The following is a 19,413-nucleotide window of genomic DNA, read 5'->3' on the forward strand; positions in this document are numbered from 1 at the left end:
CAGGACCATTTGGTTGTCGTCCGCGGCATCCTCACAGTACAATGGTACGTCAACAATGTTCTACATTTCAGCAAGACAATGCCCGTCCGCATACAGCGTGAATTTCTGCTGTTTGTCTTCGTGCTTGCCAAACTCTACCTTGACCAGCAAGACCGCCGGATGTCTCCCCAACTGAGAAACTTTGGAGCGTTATGGACATGTCCCTCCAAGCAGCTCGGGATTCTGACGGCCAGCCGCTGTGGCCGATCGGTTCTACGCGCTTCAGTCCGGAACAGGGCTGCTGCTACGGTCGCAGGTTCGAATCAGTCCTCGGACATGGATGTGTCTGATGTCCTTAGGTTAGTTAGGTTTAAGCAGTTCTAAGTCTAGGGGACTGATGACCTCAGATGTTAGCCGCGAGGGGTTAGCCGAGCGGTCTGAGGCACTGCAGTCATGGACTGCGCGGCTAGTCCCGGCGGAGGTTCGAGTCCCCCCTCGGGCATGGGTGTGTGTGTTTGTCCTTAGGATAATTTAGGTTAAGTAGTGCGTAAGCTTAGGGACTGATGACCTTAGCAGCTAAGTCCCATAAGATTTCACACACATTTGAACATTTGAACCCCAGATGTTAAGTCCCATAGTGCTTAGAGCCATTTGAACCATTTGAATTCAGAATCTGGTACGATATTCGTTAGGAGGACACCCAACAACTCTGCCAATCGATGCCAAGTCGAATAACAGCTTGCACAAGGGCCACAGGTGAACCAACAGACTTTCTCAATTCCTGAAGCTTTTTCTCTTGAACGAATCATCCATTTTTTCTGAAATTACAATCATTTCTTTGCCTGTACATGTACATCAGATGTACCGATTTCCATCCCGTTTGGATAATTCGTTCGTTGTGTGTCGTTTTTTGCCTTAGACGCATGTTTTGTTATTATTATTATTTATATTTTTTACATTTTGTTGCCAAACCTCTAGTCTGAGTTTTCTAAGTAATAATTCATTTATTATGGTCGAAGTAGAGCAGATATAAAATGTAGACTGGCAATGGTAAGGAAAGCGTTTCTGAAGAAGAGAAATTTGTTAACATCGAGTATAGATTTAAGTGTCAGGAAGTCGTTTCTGAAAGTATTTGTATTGAGTGTAGCCATGTCTGGAAGTGAAACATGGAGGCTAAATAGTTTAGACAAGAAGAGAATAGAAGCTTTCGAAATGTGGTGCTACAGAAGAATGCTGAAGATTAGATGGGTAGATCACATAACTAATGAGGAGGTATTGAATAGGACTGGGGAGAAGAGGAGTTTGTGGCACAACTTGACTAGAAGAAGGGACCGGTTGGTAGGACATGTTCTGAGGCATCAGGGGATCACAAATTTAGCATTGGAAGGCAGTGTGGAGGGTAAAAATCGTAGAGGGAGACCAAGAGATGAATACACTAAGCAGATTCAGAAGGATGTAGTATGCAGTAGGTACTGGGAGATGAAGAAGCTTGCACAGGATAGAATAGCATGGAGAGCTGCATCAAACCAGTCCCAGGACTGAATACCACAACAACACTCATTACTCGTGGCAGATTAATCTACCAAGTCCCGTGCGAGTTCGGGCATAGCGTGTGCTTTCGCACAAGAAGGTCAATGGCCGGGAAGCCATATTTTAACTATATATGACGGTAGTATCTGTTCACGAAAGAACAGTTACCGTTGATGATCATGCAGCTTTGCTAGAAATGAAATGATAATTAAATGGACACCCTAGCTGCATACCGGCGTTGATATACTTCATTGGGGCATGTTGAAAATGTGTGTCCCGACCGGGCCCATGTAAGCAGGAGATCCCGGGTTCGAGTCACAGTCGGGGCACACGTTTTCGACATGTCCCCAATGAAGTATATCAACGCCGGTATGCAGCTAGGGTGTCCATTTAATTATCATTTCAATTTGGTGGTCATCCGCGGCACCCTTACAGCACAGCGACACGTCAACTATACTCTACGGCCCGTCATGTTGGCCTACGTGGCAAGCCATCCTGGGCTTACATTTCAGCAAGACAACGCCGGCCCGCATACGGCAAGAATTTCTGCTACTTGTCTTCGTGCTTACCAAACTTTACCTTGGCCAGGAAGAAAGCCGGATGTCTCCCCAACTGAAAAAGTTTGGAGCGTTTTGGACATGATCCTCCAAACAGCTCGGAATTTTGATGTCTAACGCGCCAATAGGACAGAATGTGACACGATATCAGTCAGGAGAACACCCAATAAGTCTCAATCGATGCCAAGCCGAATAACTGCTTGCATAAGGGCCAGAGGTGGACCAAGGCGTTATTGACATCCTCAATTCCTGAATCTTTTTCTCTTAAATAAATCATCCACTGGTCCCGGCGGAGGTTCGAGTTGGGGTTGGGTTGTTTGGGAAGGAGACCAGACGCGAGGTCATCGGTCTCATCGGGTTAGGGAAGGACGGGGAAGGAAGTCGGCCTTGCCCTTTGAAAAGAACCATCCCAGCATTTGCCTGGAGCGATTTAGGGAAATCACGGAAAACCTAAATCAGGACGGCCGGACGCGGGATTGAACCGTCGTCCTCCCGAATGCGAGTCCAGTGTCTAACCACTACGCCACCTCGCTCGGTATGAGGTTCGAGTCCTCCCTCGGGCATGGGCGTGTGTGTTTGTCCTTCGGATAATTTAGGTTAAGTAGTGTGTAAGCTTAGGGACTGATGACCTTAGCAGTTAAGTCCCAAAGATTTCACACACATTTGAACATTTTGAAATCATCAACTTTCTCTGAAATCACATGCACCGATTTCCATCCCTTTCGGATAATTCCTTCCTTGTGCGTGGTTTGTTGTCTTAGACGCATGTTTTACTGTCGTTGTTATTATTTATAGTTTTTACATTTTTTCGCCGAACCACTAGTCTGAGTTATCTAAGTAATGTGTATGAAATGCACTGATTAACAGGTACTTTTTAATCGCCTTTTTAATTAAGCTCGTTTTAGCAATCTCCTTAATCTCCTCGGGCAGTTTATCGTACAGTTTCACTCCTTGGTAGAAGCGGACAAATTCAAATGGCTCTGAGGACTATGGGACTTAACAGCTGAGGTCATCAGTCGCCTAGAACTTAGAACTACTTAAACCTAACTAAACTAAGGACATCACACACATCCATGACCGAGGCAGGATTCGAACCTGCGACCGCAGCGGTCGCACGGTTCTAGACTGAAGCGCCTAGAACCGCTCGGCCACTCCGGCCGCCTAGAAGGAGACATTGTGACAATCTTGGACCGCTGTCCGCTTTTCCGGAAACGAACCCTGGATACGCGTCTGCTGTGCCGGAAAGTAGGCGCGAGATTTCCTGCGCGAGAAGTGGCACTTCAGGTTGCGCGGGTGACCTTGGAGCCGCGACGCAGCGGCGCGGCCCCTGGCGGGTGGATTGTGGGCCGCGGGACTGGTCTGACGGGAAGCCTGGGCGCTCGCGGGCAGCTGGCTGGCTGCGGAGTGAACGAACCCGGCGGCTCCTCCCACCGCAGTTCTGCGCTCGCCACGGCGCACGGCAGGTGGCTGCAGCGGCACCAGCACCATGATCGGCTACTTGAGGTACGGCCCACACCCACACTAACGGCACCTGCGGCTTACTAACAACGTGGCGACTGCCTGTCGCGTCTTAAATTTTCTAGTAGCTCCTTAGTTCACACTCGGAATTTAACTTCTAACAAAGATGGAGTGCATCAAATCAAATCCAGACAATGTTTACGCTCTCGTTTATATTAACATCGTGCGTTTCAGACCTTATACCAGGTGTACCGATGTGGCCACAAGTGCCTGACTGTTGGTGGTGCTGCGCGTTGTTCTATGGTTGTCCATTTTGACAGCATATTCACTTAACATACCAGGTGTACCGGTATGAAATGAGCGTTGTTTTTTTTATGAAAATGAAACACTAAATTTGAATTGATAAGTAAAAACATTTTATTCAAACTACTGACCATTGCTTTCTATACATTTTGACCACCTATCGGGCAATTTGTGGACACCACCCCAATAGAAATGTTCGTCTTTTGAAGCAAGCCAAGCAGACACCCAATTTTCGACTTCTTCGTAGGAATCGAAGTGTTCATCAGCCAATGCGTATCCCATTGATGGAAACAAATGTTAGTCGGAAAGGGCCAAGTCTGGTAAATACGGCGGGTGGGGTAGCAGCTCCCAGCCAAGTGTTTTGATTGTATCCTGAACCAGTTTTTCTTTGTGTGCAGGTGCATTGTCGTGTAAAAAAATTACTTTGGCATGTTTTCTGGCTCATTCTGGTCTTTTTTCGATCAATGCATAGTTCAAATTGATCATTTGTTGTCTGTAGCTATTAGTATTCACAGTTTCACCGGGTTTTAGAAGCTCATGATACACCACACCCGCCGGCTGGGGTGGCCTAGCGGTTCTAGGCGCTACAGTCTGGAACCGCGCGACCGCGACGGTCGCAGGTTCCAATCCTACTTCGGGCATGTGTGTGTCTGATGTCATTAGGTTAGTTAGGTTTGAGTAGTTCTAAGTTCTAGGGGACTGATGACCTCAGAACTTAAGTCCCATAGTGCTCAGAGCCATTTGAACCATTTGAACACCACACGTTTCTGATCCCACCAAACACAGAGTATTGTCTTCTTGCCGAATCGATCTGGTTTTGCAGTCGATGTTGATGGTTGTCCCTGATTAATCCAAGATTTTTCCCGTTTAGGATTCTTAAAATAAATCCGTTTTTCATCGCCAGTACAATTCGATGCAAAACTGATTTTCTTTCATGTCTTTGAAGCAAAATTTGACAAATGGTTTTCCCGTTTTCCATCCGTCTTTTATTCAATTCATGTGGCACCCATTTTCCACACTTTTGGATCTTTCCCATAGCTTTAAAACTGTCAGAAATTGTTTGTTGTCCAACATTTAGCATTGTTGTAAAAAAAAAAGAAAACGGCTCTGAGCACTATGCGACTTAACTTCTGAGGTCATTAGTCACCTAGAACTTAGAACTAATTAAACCTAACTAGCCTAAGGACATCACGCACGTCCATGCCCGAGGCAGGATTCGAACCTGCGACCGTAGCGGTCGCTCGGTTCCAGAACGTAGCGCGTAGAACCGCTCGGCCACTCCGGCCGGCAGCATTGCTGTCATTAGCTTCTCACTCAAAGTATCATCTTCATCCAATATTGCTTGCAATTCGGTGTCTTCAAACTTTTTTGGTGGTCTTCCACGTTCTTAATTTCTTACATCAAAATCATTATTTCTGAACCGTTGAAACCAGCTTTTGCATGTTGCTTCTGATAGAGCATGATCACCATATGCCTCGACAAGCATTCGATGCGACTCTGCAGCACTTTTTTTCAAATGAAAACAAAAAATTAATGCTTTCCGCAAATCATTACTTTCTGATACAAAATTCGACGTTGTTAACACGATGAAAACATATGATGTTGATTGTTCCATGACTTGATGTATACTAAATATCTTTGAAAGATGTCATACCAACCAAACAAAAAAATTTAAGGCTCGTTCTTAACAAATGTTCTCTATTGACACATGTGTATCTTAACGCTCATTTCATACCGGTACACCTGGTAATTCATCTTCAGGAGATATACTATTAAGCCTACTTTACACCAGCGACTTCCTGCTCCAAGCCGACTACTTGTTGTGATACATATCCAGATAACCAATCAGTCGTATCTGGAATCCATTTTGCGACACTTTATCACTGCATTAGACTAAAAATTTGATACATCCACAAGAGTGTATCACTTTAAATATACGAGGGTAGGAACTTAAATAGTGGCAACTATTTATTCACAGCCGATGCAAAAGCCTTACATGTTTGCATGTGTTACTCTCCTTCAAAGTAGTCACCACCGTTGTTTAGAACCCTTTGCCAGCGATGTGGAAGGCGTAGTATACCGTTAGCAGAGCCCGTTCTGTTGATGGTGCGAATGCAGCGGTCTACTGCTTGTCGAATCTCTGTAACAGTTCTGAAGCGAATGCCACGAAGTGGTTCCTTCATCTTCGGAATCAAATCAAAGGCACAAGGACTTAAGTCCGGGCAGTATGGTGGATGGTACAGTACTTCCCAGTCCCATCGACCGAACAGAGCAGCCACAGCTTGCGCTGTATGCGCCCGCGCATTGTAGTGCAAAATGATGGGTGGGTTGCGTAGAAAGTGTCGCCGCTTCTTTCGCAACGCTGGTCGCAGGTGATGCTCCAAAAACGAGACGATCTGCCGTGGAGGAACGTAATGCGTTAGTTGTACTCGAGAATCACCAAAACTTTCACCATAATGGGGCTCTGACGCACTTTCTACTTTCGCGGCGGCCGATAATGACGTCATTCCTTGGACTGGCATTTCAGTTTTGGCTTCGTGGCATTCATTTCAGAACTGTTCCAGAGATTCGACAGGCAGTAGACCGCTCCATTCGCGCCAACAACAGAACAGGCTCTGCTAACGGTATACTGTGCCTACCACATCGCTGGCAACGGGTTCTACACAACGCTGGTGACTACTTTGAAGGATAGTAACAGGTGCAAACATGTAACTCTTTTGCGACAGTTGTGAATAAATAGTGGTCACTATTTAAGTACAACTCTGGTGTCTCAAAATTTCAAAATTACACAGACAAACTTTGAGGGGATTAGAAGATGTCTTGAAGATCAAAACGTACCTATCGAACAGATGAGATTTGTTTCACAAAAGGGAACATGACCAAGTACTCATAGCTTCTCACGCATGCATTTTAGAGCCCCTGTTAACTGGACGTTTGGGGTAAAACATTCTGATCCATACAATCGCCTCTGGAAATTGCCTCTCCCACTTTGTTAGCAACAACAGTACCGGTACATGTGATCCACTGTCAGAAGTATCGGAGCGATTTCCGCTTATAACTTCCGACTCGTCCTTCTCCAGACCAGGGTCCCTTACTTCAAATTGATACATACATCCTTCTCCATCATCTCTGAAATCACGGAATCACGGAATCACCCTCTATATGCACACACCAACAGGCACCAGTGCCTATAACTTCGATGCTCTGCTACGTCGTTGGATGACGTTTTCGGACACGGGTTCCTATCCACATTTTGTTCCTCAAGACACCTTGTATATCCCCTCGAAGTTTTTCGATATAGTTTTGAAATATCCTGTATATTTATTCATTTTTGGACTATCGATCCCTAACTTCAAGGAATAGAACAGCTTGTTTCAGGTCTGAGTCATGAAAGAACCACAGACAGAGAAATGTCCTGTCCCTGCAGTAGCAGACAGTACGAATTCTAGCTCGGATTATAAGCGAGAGCAGTTTTTAAAATTTCTTTAACCTCAGTATTTTCGTTTAACTATATTTGTACTAATTCATCATTATGTGAGCAGTGTCTTGACATAAGGTTTTCGGTTCTGTACTTAAGTGGTCATTGATTGTGGAATGAAATTTACCCCAATGTAACCACCGTTAAGTCAGTGCAGAAGTCAGATAGGACCTTTTCTCGTTGCATTCACATATGAAGCGCAGGAAGAATGACTATTTTAACGCCTCCTTGCTTACTGCAATTAATCTAATCCTGTTTTCTCAGTCGCTGCGGGAGAGACACTTAGGGTGCTGTAGTTCCCTAAAGGGATAGATTAGTCAGCTAATACTGGTTCTTGAAAATTTGTAAACAGACTTCCGTGGGTTTTAGCGTCTGCTATTTCAGGTTCTTCAGCATTTCTGTGATGCTATCTCGCGGATAAAACAAGCATGTGAACAAATCGTGTGACCTTCTCCGTATACGTTCAATATCTCGTTTTAGTCTTATTCGGTGTAGGTTCCACACTTCTGTGAAATATTCTAGGAATGAACGTACAACGTATTTTATGCACATTCCTTTAAAGATTGACATATTTTCCCCAGCATTCTGTCACTGGTCCGAAATCTTCAATCTGCTGATGTAAACATATCATTTTACATTCCCGTCGACTATTACACCCAAGTATTTGTGTGAGTTGAGTGATTCCAGTTATGACTCATAGATTTTGTAGTTATGGAACAAAATTTTTCTGCACCTACATTTCTGAACTTTTAAAGCAAATCAGTGGCGTGGCTAGGTAGTTTAGCATCCGGCGCGGGATTTTAAACTGTCACCCCACCCCCTCATCCAACCCCATCCCCATCAACGCGGAAAAAATGTGAAATTCTTTTTTTAGAAGCAGTTTTTCGATACTAGTTCAAATTGGTTCAAATGGCTCTGAGCACCATGCGACTTAATTTCTGAGGTCATCAGTCGCCTAGAACTTAGAACTAATTAAACCTAACTAACCTAGGGACATTACACACATCCATGCCCGAGGTCGATACTAGTGGTTAAGTAAGCAGCGTATACTGTTAACAATTTTGAAAATAATTTTTATAAATGGAAACAAATAAGTAAAATGCCTTTTTATAAATGACACAATGTAATTGACTATTAATGAAGCACTACAAATAATCAAAGACTTTACTGATAGGTGACTTTAACAGGTAGCTTAGAATCTCTTCTTTCTTTTTACGCAGCAAATTTTTAAACTGCGTCATCAAAATGGGCGCCTTTAGCGAAGATAATTTCGATTGCCAATACCGTCGTACTATAGAGTCGTGTTTGATTCAAAGTGGATCTAAGATAATTTCGAAAAACTCTCTCACATAACGCTACCGAAACCCAGACACACACACACACACACACACACACACACACACACACACATCTTTAGGCCAAAATGAGATTTTCAACAGATCCGGAGAGTTCATATTCGACCTCGAACACCAACAATCTTAAAAATGTCCAAACAAGAGACCCTTCTTTTGGAATTTTGGTAGCTTGCAGAAATCTTTGGAATTTCTGCAAGGATCTATCTTCAAAGTTCTCGTCATAATTGTCAACTACCGCCTTCGGAAGTTCCGTTTCTAGAATTTAATCAGATTGCTTGGCTCTAAACTAACAAAATGATTGACACACATTTCATGGTATTTCCTGTAGAGACCTGTCCATGCACTCTGACCTTCTCAGTTCCTGGTGTAAAATCAACGTCTTGTCTGCAGCCTTTCTCCAGGTACCATTTTCTTCTTCCTGTAGTTCTACTTATTTCCACAGGAACGCCAGTCTTGTGTCCTTTGCAAATGGAAGTGCTTCGTCAAGAGGATAATTTCTCTTGTCTTCCAAGATGAGCTTTAGACCTCTCACCATAATAACACATATTCCGGAGCTGACACCAAGAATTTTCAAATAATTAAGAGCATCGCAGACTATTTCTAAGGCAGTACTCCATAAACACCGAAAAACACGAAAACGAGAAACCACACACTGTAGGCAGCAGAGTTTGAGCAGCTTCTTGGTGTCTGTAGTTTCCAATGAATCAGACAATTCCTCAATAACATTCATACTCTTTCTAAAGCACTGAAACACAGGCTTTCGTAGTGAGCGCTACACCTTGTATCCGAAAGTCTCCTAAACGTAACGCCAACAGTTTCGAGGAAAATCGTAGGTAGAAGCTGAGTAAAGCGTACAACATTTCTAAGGTCCCAAAGAAGTTATACGTATTTAAGTCGTTGTACAAGCCTGTACTCTACAAAGATTGAGAGAGTGGTTTGCATAGAGTACAAATAATTGCTTATGTTTAGGTTCAAAAATTGTTGCTTGAATTCCTGAATGCACTCCAGCCTTTGTAGAACTACAGTCGAACCACCATACTCGTCACATTGTTATATGCATACCATAAGGGTTTCAAAAAATTTTTGCAGCTTCTGCCCCAGAATCTATCAAGTTTTTTCGCACCCACGGAGCTGGAAAACTGTGCGGACCACACCTCCCTAGCTACGCCAATGAGGCAAGTTTCACTGTTGGACTTTTTTTAAAAGCTGATCAAAATCTCACTACATATATGTGCTGCCTTTTTTCTTATAGTACTTCATTATCGACACTGCAACATCTACACAAGTCTCCGGTTACTATTAATACTGTCTGGCAGGTCATTAATACACAACATGAATAGCAAAGGTCCGACCATACTTGGTTAGGGCACGCCTGAAGTTACTTCGACTTCTGTCGATCACTTTCCACAAATTTTGTTTGATAACCCGCCTCATGGAACTTAAATTAATAATCCTTGGGTGCTTCTGAGTTAAATACTTTTCGGAAAGGGAGAAATACTGCCGTTATGGACTTTATTGACACACAGCTTTCAGCATGTCTTGCGACAAAAGCGCGAATTGGCTTCTCGCATGGTCGATGTTTTCGGGATTTGTGCTGCTTGGCAAGGATGAGGTAATTCTGTTCAAGATACCATATGATATTTGAGTTCAGAATATATTTTAAGATTCTTCTAAGAATGGATATCAATTATATTAGTCATTACCTTTGTGGGTCACTTCTGCTACCTTTCTCGTAGATGGGTATGACCCGTACTTTCTTCCAATCACTGTATACTGTTGTTCTACACCCACATGACTACTCTGAAGTTCAAACTTAAGTGCCTGGAAGAGGGTTCTTCAAACCAGCTTCAGACTATTTCTCTACCGCCTAAAACAGCGCTTGGGAAAAATGAAGACTTAAATTTTCCTGTGTAAACTCTGATTTCACTTATTTTACTATTATGATCATTTCTCCCTATGTAGTTTGGCGACATTAAAATGTTTTCACACTCAGAGGAGGAAACTGCTCACTGAAATTTCGTTTAAGGATCTCGATACAACAAAACGCCTTTGTTTTAACGACTGCCATTCCAGCTCGCTTATCATACACTACGTGATCAAAAGTATCCGGACACCCCCAAAAACGTACGTTTTTCATATAGGTGCATCGTGCTGCCACCTACTGCCAGGTACTCCATATCAGCGACCTCAGTAGTCATTAGACATCGTGAGAGAGCAGAATGGAGCGCTCCGAGGAGCTCATGGACTTCGAACGTGCTCAGGTGATTGGGTGTCACCTGTGTCATACGTCTGCACGCGAGATTTCCACACTCCTAAACACCTCTAGGTCCACTGTTTCCGGTGTGATTGTCAAGTGGAAACGTGAAGGGACACGATAGGCCGACCTCATTGTTGACTGACAGAGACCGCCGACAGTTGAAGAGGGTCGTAATGTGTAAAGGCAGGCATATATCCAGACCATCACACAGGAATTCCAAACCGCATCAGGATCCACTGCAAGTACTATGATAGTCAGGCGGGAGGTGAGAAAACTTGGATTTCATGGTCGAGCAGCTGCTCATAAGCCACACATCAAGCCGGTAAATGTCAAACGACGCCTCGCTTGGTGTAAGGAACGTAAACATTGAACAACTGAACAGTGGAAAAACGTTGTGTGGAGTGACGAATCACGGTAAACAATGTGGCGATCCGATGGCAGGGTGTGGGTATGAAATCATCTTGCAGCGTATGTAGTGCCAACAGTAAAATCCGGAGGCGGTGGTGTTATGGTGTGGTCGTGTTTTTCATGGAGGCGGCTCGCACCCCTTGCTGTTTTGCGTGGCACTATCACCGCACAGGTCTGCTACATTGATGTTTTAAGCACCTTCTTGCTTCCCACTGTTGAAGAACAATTCTGGGATGGCGATTGCATCTTTCGACACGACCGAGCACCTGTTCACAATGCACGGCCTATGGCGGAATAGTTACACGACAATAACATCGCTGTAATGGACAGAGTCCTGACCTGAATCCTATAGAACACCTTTGGGATGTTTTGGAACGCCAGCTTCGTGCCAGGCCTCACCGACCGATATCGATACCTCTCCTCGGTGCGGCATTTTGTGAAGAATTGGCTGCCATTCCCCAAGAAATCTTCCCCCACCTGATTGAACGTAGCCTACGAGAGTGGAAGCTGTCATCAAGGCTAAGGGTGGTCCAACACAATATTGAATTCCAGCATAAGCGATGGAGGGCGCCACGAACTAGTAAGTCATTTTTAGTCAGGTGTCCAGGCACTTTGGATCATATAGTGTATCTGTGACACACACTCCCCTATTTCGCTATGGTACAAAATGTGCTTCCCTTCTTTAAACTGTTTCAGTGTCCTCCGTCAACCCTATGAGGTAAGGATCTCGTGCACAACAGCAGTACTCTAGCAGAGGACGAACAAGTGTAGTGTAGGCAGTCTCATTAGTAGACCTGTTGCTTCTAAGTGTTCGATAAATAAAACGTAGCCTTTGCTTTGCCTTCCCCACAACATTATATTTGTGACTGTTCCAACTTAATTTGTTGTAATTCTGATTCCTAGGTATCTAGTCGAATTGAGAGCCTTCAGATTTGTGTGATGTATCATATAATCGAAATTTAAGGGATTTATTTTTGTACTCATGTGAATGACCTCACACTTTTCCTTATTAAGAGACAATTGCCACTTTTCACACTATTCACGTATCGTGTATAAGTCATTTTGCAGTCGGTTTTGATCTTTGGTCTTTACTAGACGGTAAGTGAGAGCATAATCCGCAAACAATCTAAGAGGGATGCTCAGATTATCTTCTAAATGGCTTACGTAGATTAGGAACAGCAGAGGGCCTATAACGCTTGGTTGGGGAACGCCGGTTATCACTTCTGTTTTACTCGATGACTTTCCGTCAGTTATTACGAACTGTGACCTTTCTGACAGGAAATCAAGAATCCAGTAACATAACTGAGACGATATTCCATACGCATCCAATCTGATTATAAGTCTCTTGTGAGGAACGGTGTCAAAAGCCTTCTGGGAATCTAGAAATATGGAATCAATTTGAGGTCTCCTGTCGATGACACTCATCACTTCGTGCGAATAAAGAGCTTGCTGTGTTCCTCGAAAACAATATTTCCTGAATCCGAGCTGACTGTGTGTCAACAGGCCGTTGCCTTCGAGGTAATTCATAATGTTCGAACACAGTATATCAGTATACGTTCCTCAATTCTACTGCAAATCAACGTTAGTGGTATGGGTCTGTAATTCAGCGGATTACTCCTATTTCCTTTCTTGCGTATTGTGTGACTTGTGCAATTTTCCAGTCTTTTGGTACGGATTTTCCGTCGAGCGAGCGGTTGTATATCATTGCTAAGTGTGGGGCTACTGTATCAGCATGTTCTGCAAGGAATCTTATTGGAATGCTATTTTGCCTGAAAGACTTGCCTTTCTTAAAGGCTTTGAGCTGTTTCGCTACACCGAGGATATCCATTTCTAAACTGCTCACGTTGGCAGTTGTTCTCGATTCGAATTTTGGAATATTTACTTCGGTTCGTTGGTGAAGGAATTTATGAAAACCGTCTTCAATGATTTTGCTTTAGTGGCGCTCTCATCGGTAATATTAGCATTGGTATCACGCAATGAAGGTATTTATTGTGCCATGCTGCTGGTGTACTTTACACACGACCAGGATCTCCTTGGATTTTTTGTCAGATTTGGAGAAAGGGTTTCATTGTGGAAGCTATTAAAAGCATCTCACATTGAAGTCCACACTAAGTCTTGGAGATTATGTGTTCTTTTGAAGATAGTATGCTTTTCTCGTTGCTTCTGCAACAATGTTCTCATCTGTTTTGCGTACTGTGTGGAATCAGCTCCATCTTTTATTAATTTATTTTGCATAAATCTCTCAGATACTTTTGGTTTAACTTAAGTCATATCTCCTCTACACTTACATGATTGAGAAGGAGAGGAGACTGTCTCTCATGGAGGCGTCAAGGGAATTTTTATATGCTTTTTAAAATAAATATATTTTGCGTTTACTTTGGTGGATTTGGATGTAGTTGTGGGTGCTCTCGCTACAAGCGTTTCGCGGTAAATTATGGTTAGTAATTTGTGATAACATTTTCAAGGAGAATAGCGTTTTTTTTAGTACTTCAAATGAACACAAATAGTCTCGACGGTAAGAAACCTTAATTTTTGCGGTTATCAGTTTCGATCAGTACTGATCACCTTCAGACGTCATACCATGTTGGCAGGCGGTGACGGTTAACGGACAGTTGACGTTCGTGGAGTTCGCAACGCCTGCTCCGTTCACCGGCACCGCCTGTCAACATGGTATGGGGTCTGAAGATGGTTAGTAAGTGACCGAAACTTGTAACCACAAAAATAGAGGTGTTTTGCGATCGAGACTTCTTCAGTTTAAATCATGGTTAATACAGGGATCCATGGCACACAACGGTAAGACGGGGGCTAACTGTTGCATCATTACCGTAGACCGTGAACAGTAGCAGAGCGTTCCAGTTAGACTGTCGTAACGCTCCATAATTCTGCCCAGGGCAGACTTACGATGACAGAGCGACACAAGGCCGCATGGGATACCAAACTGACAGGGGCAACAAAGGAGTCCAAGTGCAAAATTTTTGCCCATGGTGTATCATAATAGGTAGATAAAATGAACATGGGACAAAGTATACGATTACAGAAGCGAGATCAATGGGAATGTGGACTTCAGCACCAAAAGTTAGCTGTAGATAGTATAAATGTATCTGATATGTAAATTTGATAACTGGGTCCACAGCCTTCGTGAAACTTTGAAATGAAATTGTTCCGCTTTTCGCGGATAAAACTATATTTATTGCCACTTCAATTTTGACATGTGGTCATTTTTAATCATACTACTTCAATTTTGACATGTGGTCATTTTTAATCATACTAAAAACAATCAGTTGTCAAATATAACACACGTAATTATGAAACTGCCAAACGCTGAAAGCGAAAATTTTAAATCTATTTACATGGGATGTTGTAATACACTCAATAATATAAAACTGTGACATGCAGTTGCATGAGGTATTGTGAATTTATCTGCTGTTCCGTATGGGGTTGGTGAAATAATGATGTAAACACTGAAGTTTAAATTACATGTAGTAGGCATGGTAGCTGGGTCACAAAGGCGCAAAGATGTAGATATACAAAGAGTATGAACTATGGAGTCCAAAGATATATATGGAGTCGATATCATGCGGTTTGTGAAATTTGTGTGTAGAAAAGAGAAAACTGACGGAAATACACTCCTGGAAATGGAAAAAAGAACACATTGACACCGGTGTGTCAGACCCACCATACTTGCTCCGGACACTGCGAGAGGGCTGTACAAGCAATGATCACACGCACGGCACAGCGGACACACCAGGAACCGCGGTGTTGGCCGTCGAATGGCGCTAGCTGCGCAGCATTTGTGCACCGCCGCCGTCAGTGTCAGCCAGTTTGCCGTGGCATACGTAACTCCATCGCAGTCTTTAACACTGGTAGCATGCCGCGACAGCGTGGACGTGAACCGTATGTGCAGTTGACGGACTTTGAGCGAGGGCGTATAGTGGGCATGCGGGAGGCCGGGTGGACGTACCACCGAATTGCTCAACACGTGGGGCGTGAGGTCTCCACAGTACATCGATGTTGTCGCCAGTGGTCGGCGGAAGGTGCACGTGCCCGTCGACCTGGGACCGGACCGCAGCGACGCACGGATGCACGCCAAGACCGTAGGATCCTACGCAGTGCCGTAGGGGACCGCACCGCCACTTCCCAGCAAATTAGGGACACTGTTGCTCCTGGGGTATCGGCGAGGACCATTCGCAACCGTCTCCATGAAGCTGGGCTACGGTCCCGCACACCGTTAGGCCGTCTTCCGCTCACGCCCCAACATCGTGCAGCCCGCCTCCAGTGGTGTCGCGACAGGCGTGAATGGAGGGACGAATGGAGACGTGTCGTCTTCAGCGATGAGAGTCGCTTCTGCCTTGGTGCCAATGATGGTCGTATGCGTGTTTGGCGCCGTGCAGGTGAGCGCTACAATCAGGACTGCATACGACCGAGGCACACAGGGCCAACACCCGGCATCATGGTGTGGGGAGCGATCTCCTACACTGGCCGTACACCACTGGTGATCGTCGAGGAGACACTGAATAGTGCACGGTACATCCAAACCGTCATCGAACCCATCGTTCTACCATTCCTAGACCGGCAAGGGAACTTGCTGTTCCAACAGGACAATGCACGTCCGCATGTATCCCGTACCACCCAACGTGCTCTAGAAGGTGTAAGTCAACTACCATGGCCAGCAAGATCTCCGGATCTGTCCCCCATTGAGCATGTTTGGGACTGGATGAACCGTCGTCTCACGCGGTCTGCACGTCCAGCACGAACGCTGGTCCAACTGAGGCGCCAGGTGGAAATGGCATAGCAAGCCGTTCCACAGGACTACATCCAGCATCTCTACGATCGTCTCCATGGGAGAATAGCAGCCTGCATTGCTGCGAAAGGTGGATATACACTGTACTAGTGCCGACATTGTGCATGCTCTGTTGCCTGTGTCTATGTGCCTGTGGTTCTGTCAGTGTGATCATGTGATGTATCTGACCCCAGGAATGTGTCAATAAAGTTTCCCCTTCCTGGGACAATGAATTCACGGTGTTCTTATTTCAATTTCCGGGAGTGTATGTGTGCAATAAGAACAGAATTTACAAATGAGGCTGTTAATACAGAATAAAAGTAGGTAAAAAAGATTAAGGGAGTATCAGGTCAAACTTCCAAAAATGTAAATACAGAAGAATAAAACTTAGCGGTGCATATACGTAAAACGAGCGCAAGAAATACATAAATATGGGAAAGGTGTGAATTAGTAATAAGCGTAACATGGTCTACAGTATTTACCAGGCTTAACACTAGATTATAAGATGTGTCTGAAGCAGACAAGAAATTTCGTATTTTTAAGGTCAGTCTGTTCATTCCAAAATGTATTCTGGCTGGTCTCGAAATGTTCATAAATTTCGATCTCTTGTAGATACTCACGTTCTCTTCCTTTTCCTACTATATGAAGAATGTCTAAAGAGCTTTCAACGTTATTTAATTTGTGTTTAGTCGCCCGAATATGGTTCGCACAGGATGATACAAAGGATGATTTACAATTATCACTGATGTGAATGTGTTCTCTTAAACGAATGTTAAAACTTCTACCAGTTTGTCGTCCTTCATAAGGAATTATCGCATCCTCAGAATGCGATTTTATGAATTTCTGTTTGTGTGTAAGGTTCATTGTGTTGGATACTGTGACACGTTAGGTCTTAACGTGTTGTCAGTGTGGAAGGCTGTTCCTACTCTGGTGTTACGAACTTTTGGGATTCAATCTCCATCTAATTGCGCTCAAATTTCACCCAAGGTCTACCTTAACAACAAATACAATACTGCTACAGCACATCACATGTTATAATTTACTGTACACACGTACTTGCTAAAGGTGATGTTCGACTTGTCTGCTTCACATTTGGAGACAAAACTGCATTGCCTCTGTGCACCGAGTTACGAAGTCCATCAAACTGAAATAGCAGCGCGTCACCTCGTAAACTTTGACAAGATTGTACGATTCAAATTAACTGCTCCAGTTCTTAAGCTGTTCCAACGGTAGTGCATATAATGAAAAACTGTACGAATTATACATTACTTTATTAACAGAACATTTTTCTTTCGTATCACAAACAAATCTGTAATCTTGATCACCTTAAGCTCCACAGCTGATTCACATTAAGATGAATTAGAACCACCACAATTTATCAACGTAAAATTCTTACATTGCGGCTGCCTTTTTTCAGTGAATATCATTAGTTGCCACAGCTAAAAGTGTTCTATGAAGATTAGTTACACACCTTGTTGGCAGTGTCACCTGATGTTCATTGAACGAAACCGGCCGTGACGTAATAAATGCCCATTGACATAGTTGTGATGGTTCTAACTCATGTTGACACAAATTTGCGTTTTCCTTTTGAAACGTCCCCTTTGAACAATTTATACATGACTGTGCTTAAACTGACACACAATATTTTGTTAGCGCAACGCAATCTGACTTTCAAAATTCCCTACAAAAGAATGGCCCTGACTAACATTAAACTATACCTTTCACAAATCACTTACCTCACAAAAATCTTCGCTGCTCAAGCTACTGCAATACAGCGAGCGCCACTACTGCCAGCTAAATAAAAGATTCAAACTATGGAAGGCACTAACTACTGATAGGGATAGTTAGCAAATGAAAGAAATTAATAGAGAACAAACAATGTATTTACCTTGATATCATCATATATAAATATAGCAGTTCATGACAAATTTCAAAACTCCGCCATCTCTCTCCCCACATCCACCACTGCTGGCGGCTCACCTCCAACTGCGCAACGCTACGCGCTGTTCACATCCAGCTGCCTAACACTACAATGGCGAGTATTACAACAATGCAAAGCAGCCACAGACTGCACACAGCACAGCCAGTGATTTTCATATTGAGCGCTACGTAACGTTGCCAATAAGAAAACATAAACAGCTTACTTACATAGAGAAAACATAAACAGCTTACTTACACTTTTCAGGTGTATTCATGAAGTTTAATAATATTAGTCAATTTTCAACCACTTCCAAGGCAAACTTTCTAAAACATCACTACTTACTGGTGAGTTTTCTTCTCTTGTAACGTACAACTTACCCAGTTAAACTCTCTTTTTTTACTACTGACCTGTTACAGTTTATAACAATGGAGTATCCAAAACTGTAGTTAGGTTTCGATTGCTTAGTAATAGCGACCTGTGTTACACTTAGTAACCATGGTTTTGGGTCAAAATTTTATATATAGGCACGGATTATTTAGTAAGCATTATCTGAGGATGACTGTTAGTCAGCCGAAACCAGAAATTAGCAAGCTATAATTTTATTTTTTGTTGCGATCTAGACTTTTAAAATTTTTAAAAAACCATATAGATCGACGTATTTCCTTCAATAGACGAGTCCAGGTTTTACGAATAGTGTCTTACGTTTAACACGTCAGAATAAAATGGAATGATATTTTTCTTAAACTTCTGTCAAACTCTTCCAATGTGAAGTGAAATACTTTGTAAATTATAGAACTAGAAGTTTCCATGATTAAACTACAAAAGAAACAGAAATTTTATAATTTCATTTCTTCCATCCAGTTTAACAGACAGCACGTTATTATTGTACCTAGAACAACACAGTAGGTCTAACTTCTTCTGCTTTCACAAAAAGCTTAAAAGATCTCAGAAATTACCTTAAATCGAAATGAATTGTTTCTCCTTTTAATATTTAGCACTGGAATAAGAAAGAAATTATTTCTGTTACAAAGGAATGTCTATGTAGTACTTATTTTAAAAGAGTACTTATTTTAGATTTAGATTTATTTTGAATGATCTTCCCAAGAGCCCAAGGAAAGGCTGTCTAAGGGAATGTTAACTTGAGCTTTATTTCTTACATTTCGTGCCCTACTCTCTTCAATTTTCTTACACCGTTACCGCTGGTACAGCTGTTCCTTCCTTCTTTGCCATACCAGCTTCCCTTGTATAATGTTTTTCTCTTTTAGTATATGAAACATTATTTACTGACTATTTATCATCGCTTGACCGATTTGTCATATCAAAATGAATTAGCTAAGTGCGTTGACTGAGACATCTCGCAGGGTCATCAGCTCTCTCAAGCTTTTAT

At 43.1% G+C, this 19,413-nt stretch overlaps 1 protein-coding gene across 3 annotated transcripts in view; it reads left to right on the top strand.

Annotated features, from left to right (window-relative positions):
- Positions 1 to 3,465: 3,465 nt before the first annotated feature.
- LOC126418639 (short-chain dehydrogenase/reductase family 9C member 7-like) overlaps positions 3,466 to 19,413 on the top strand; it is a 173,546-nt gene continuing 157,598 nt past the window's right edge. For all 3 annotated transcript variants that reach the window (XM_050085495.1, XM_050085514.1, XM_050085504.1), the window contains exon 1: positions 3,466 to 3,569. In XM_050085495.1, the coding sequence (XP_049941452.1) occupies positions 3,553 to 3,569 (17 nt within the window). In that variant the 5' untranslated portion in view covers positions 3,466 to 3,552. The remainder of the gene's footprint in view (positions 3,570 to 19,413) is intronic.

Source organism: Schistocerca serialis, chromosome 1 (genome assembly GCF_023864345.2).
Source record: "Schistocerca serialis cubense isolate TAMUIC-IGC-003099 chromosome 1, iqSchSeri2.2, whole genome shotgun sequence".
NCBI classification, from domain to species: Eukaryota; Metazoa; Arthropoda; class Insecta; order Orthoptera; family Acrididae; genus Schistocerca; species Schistocerca serialis.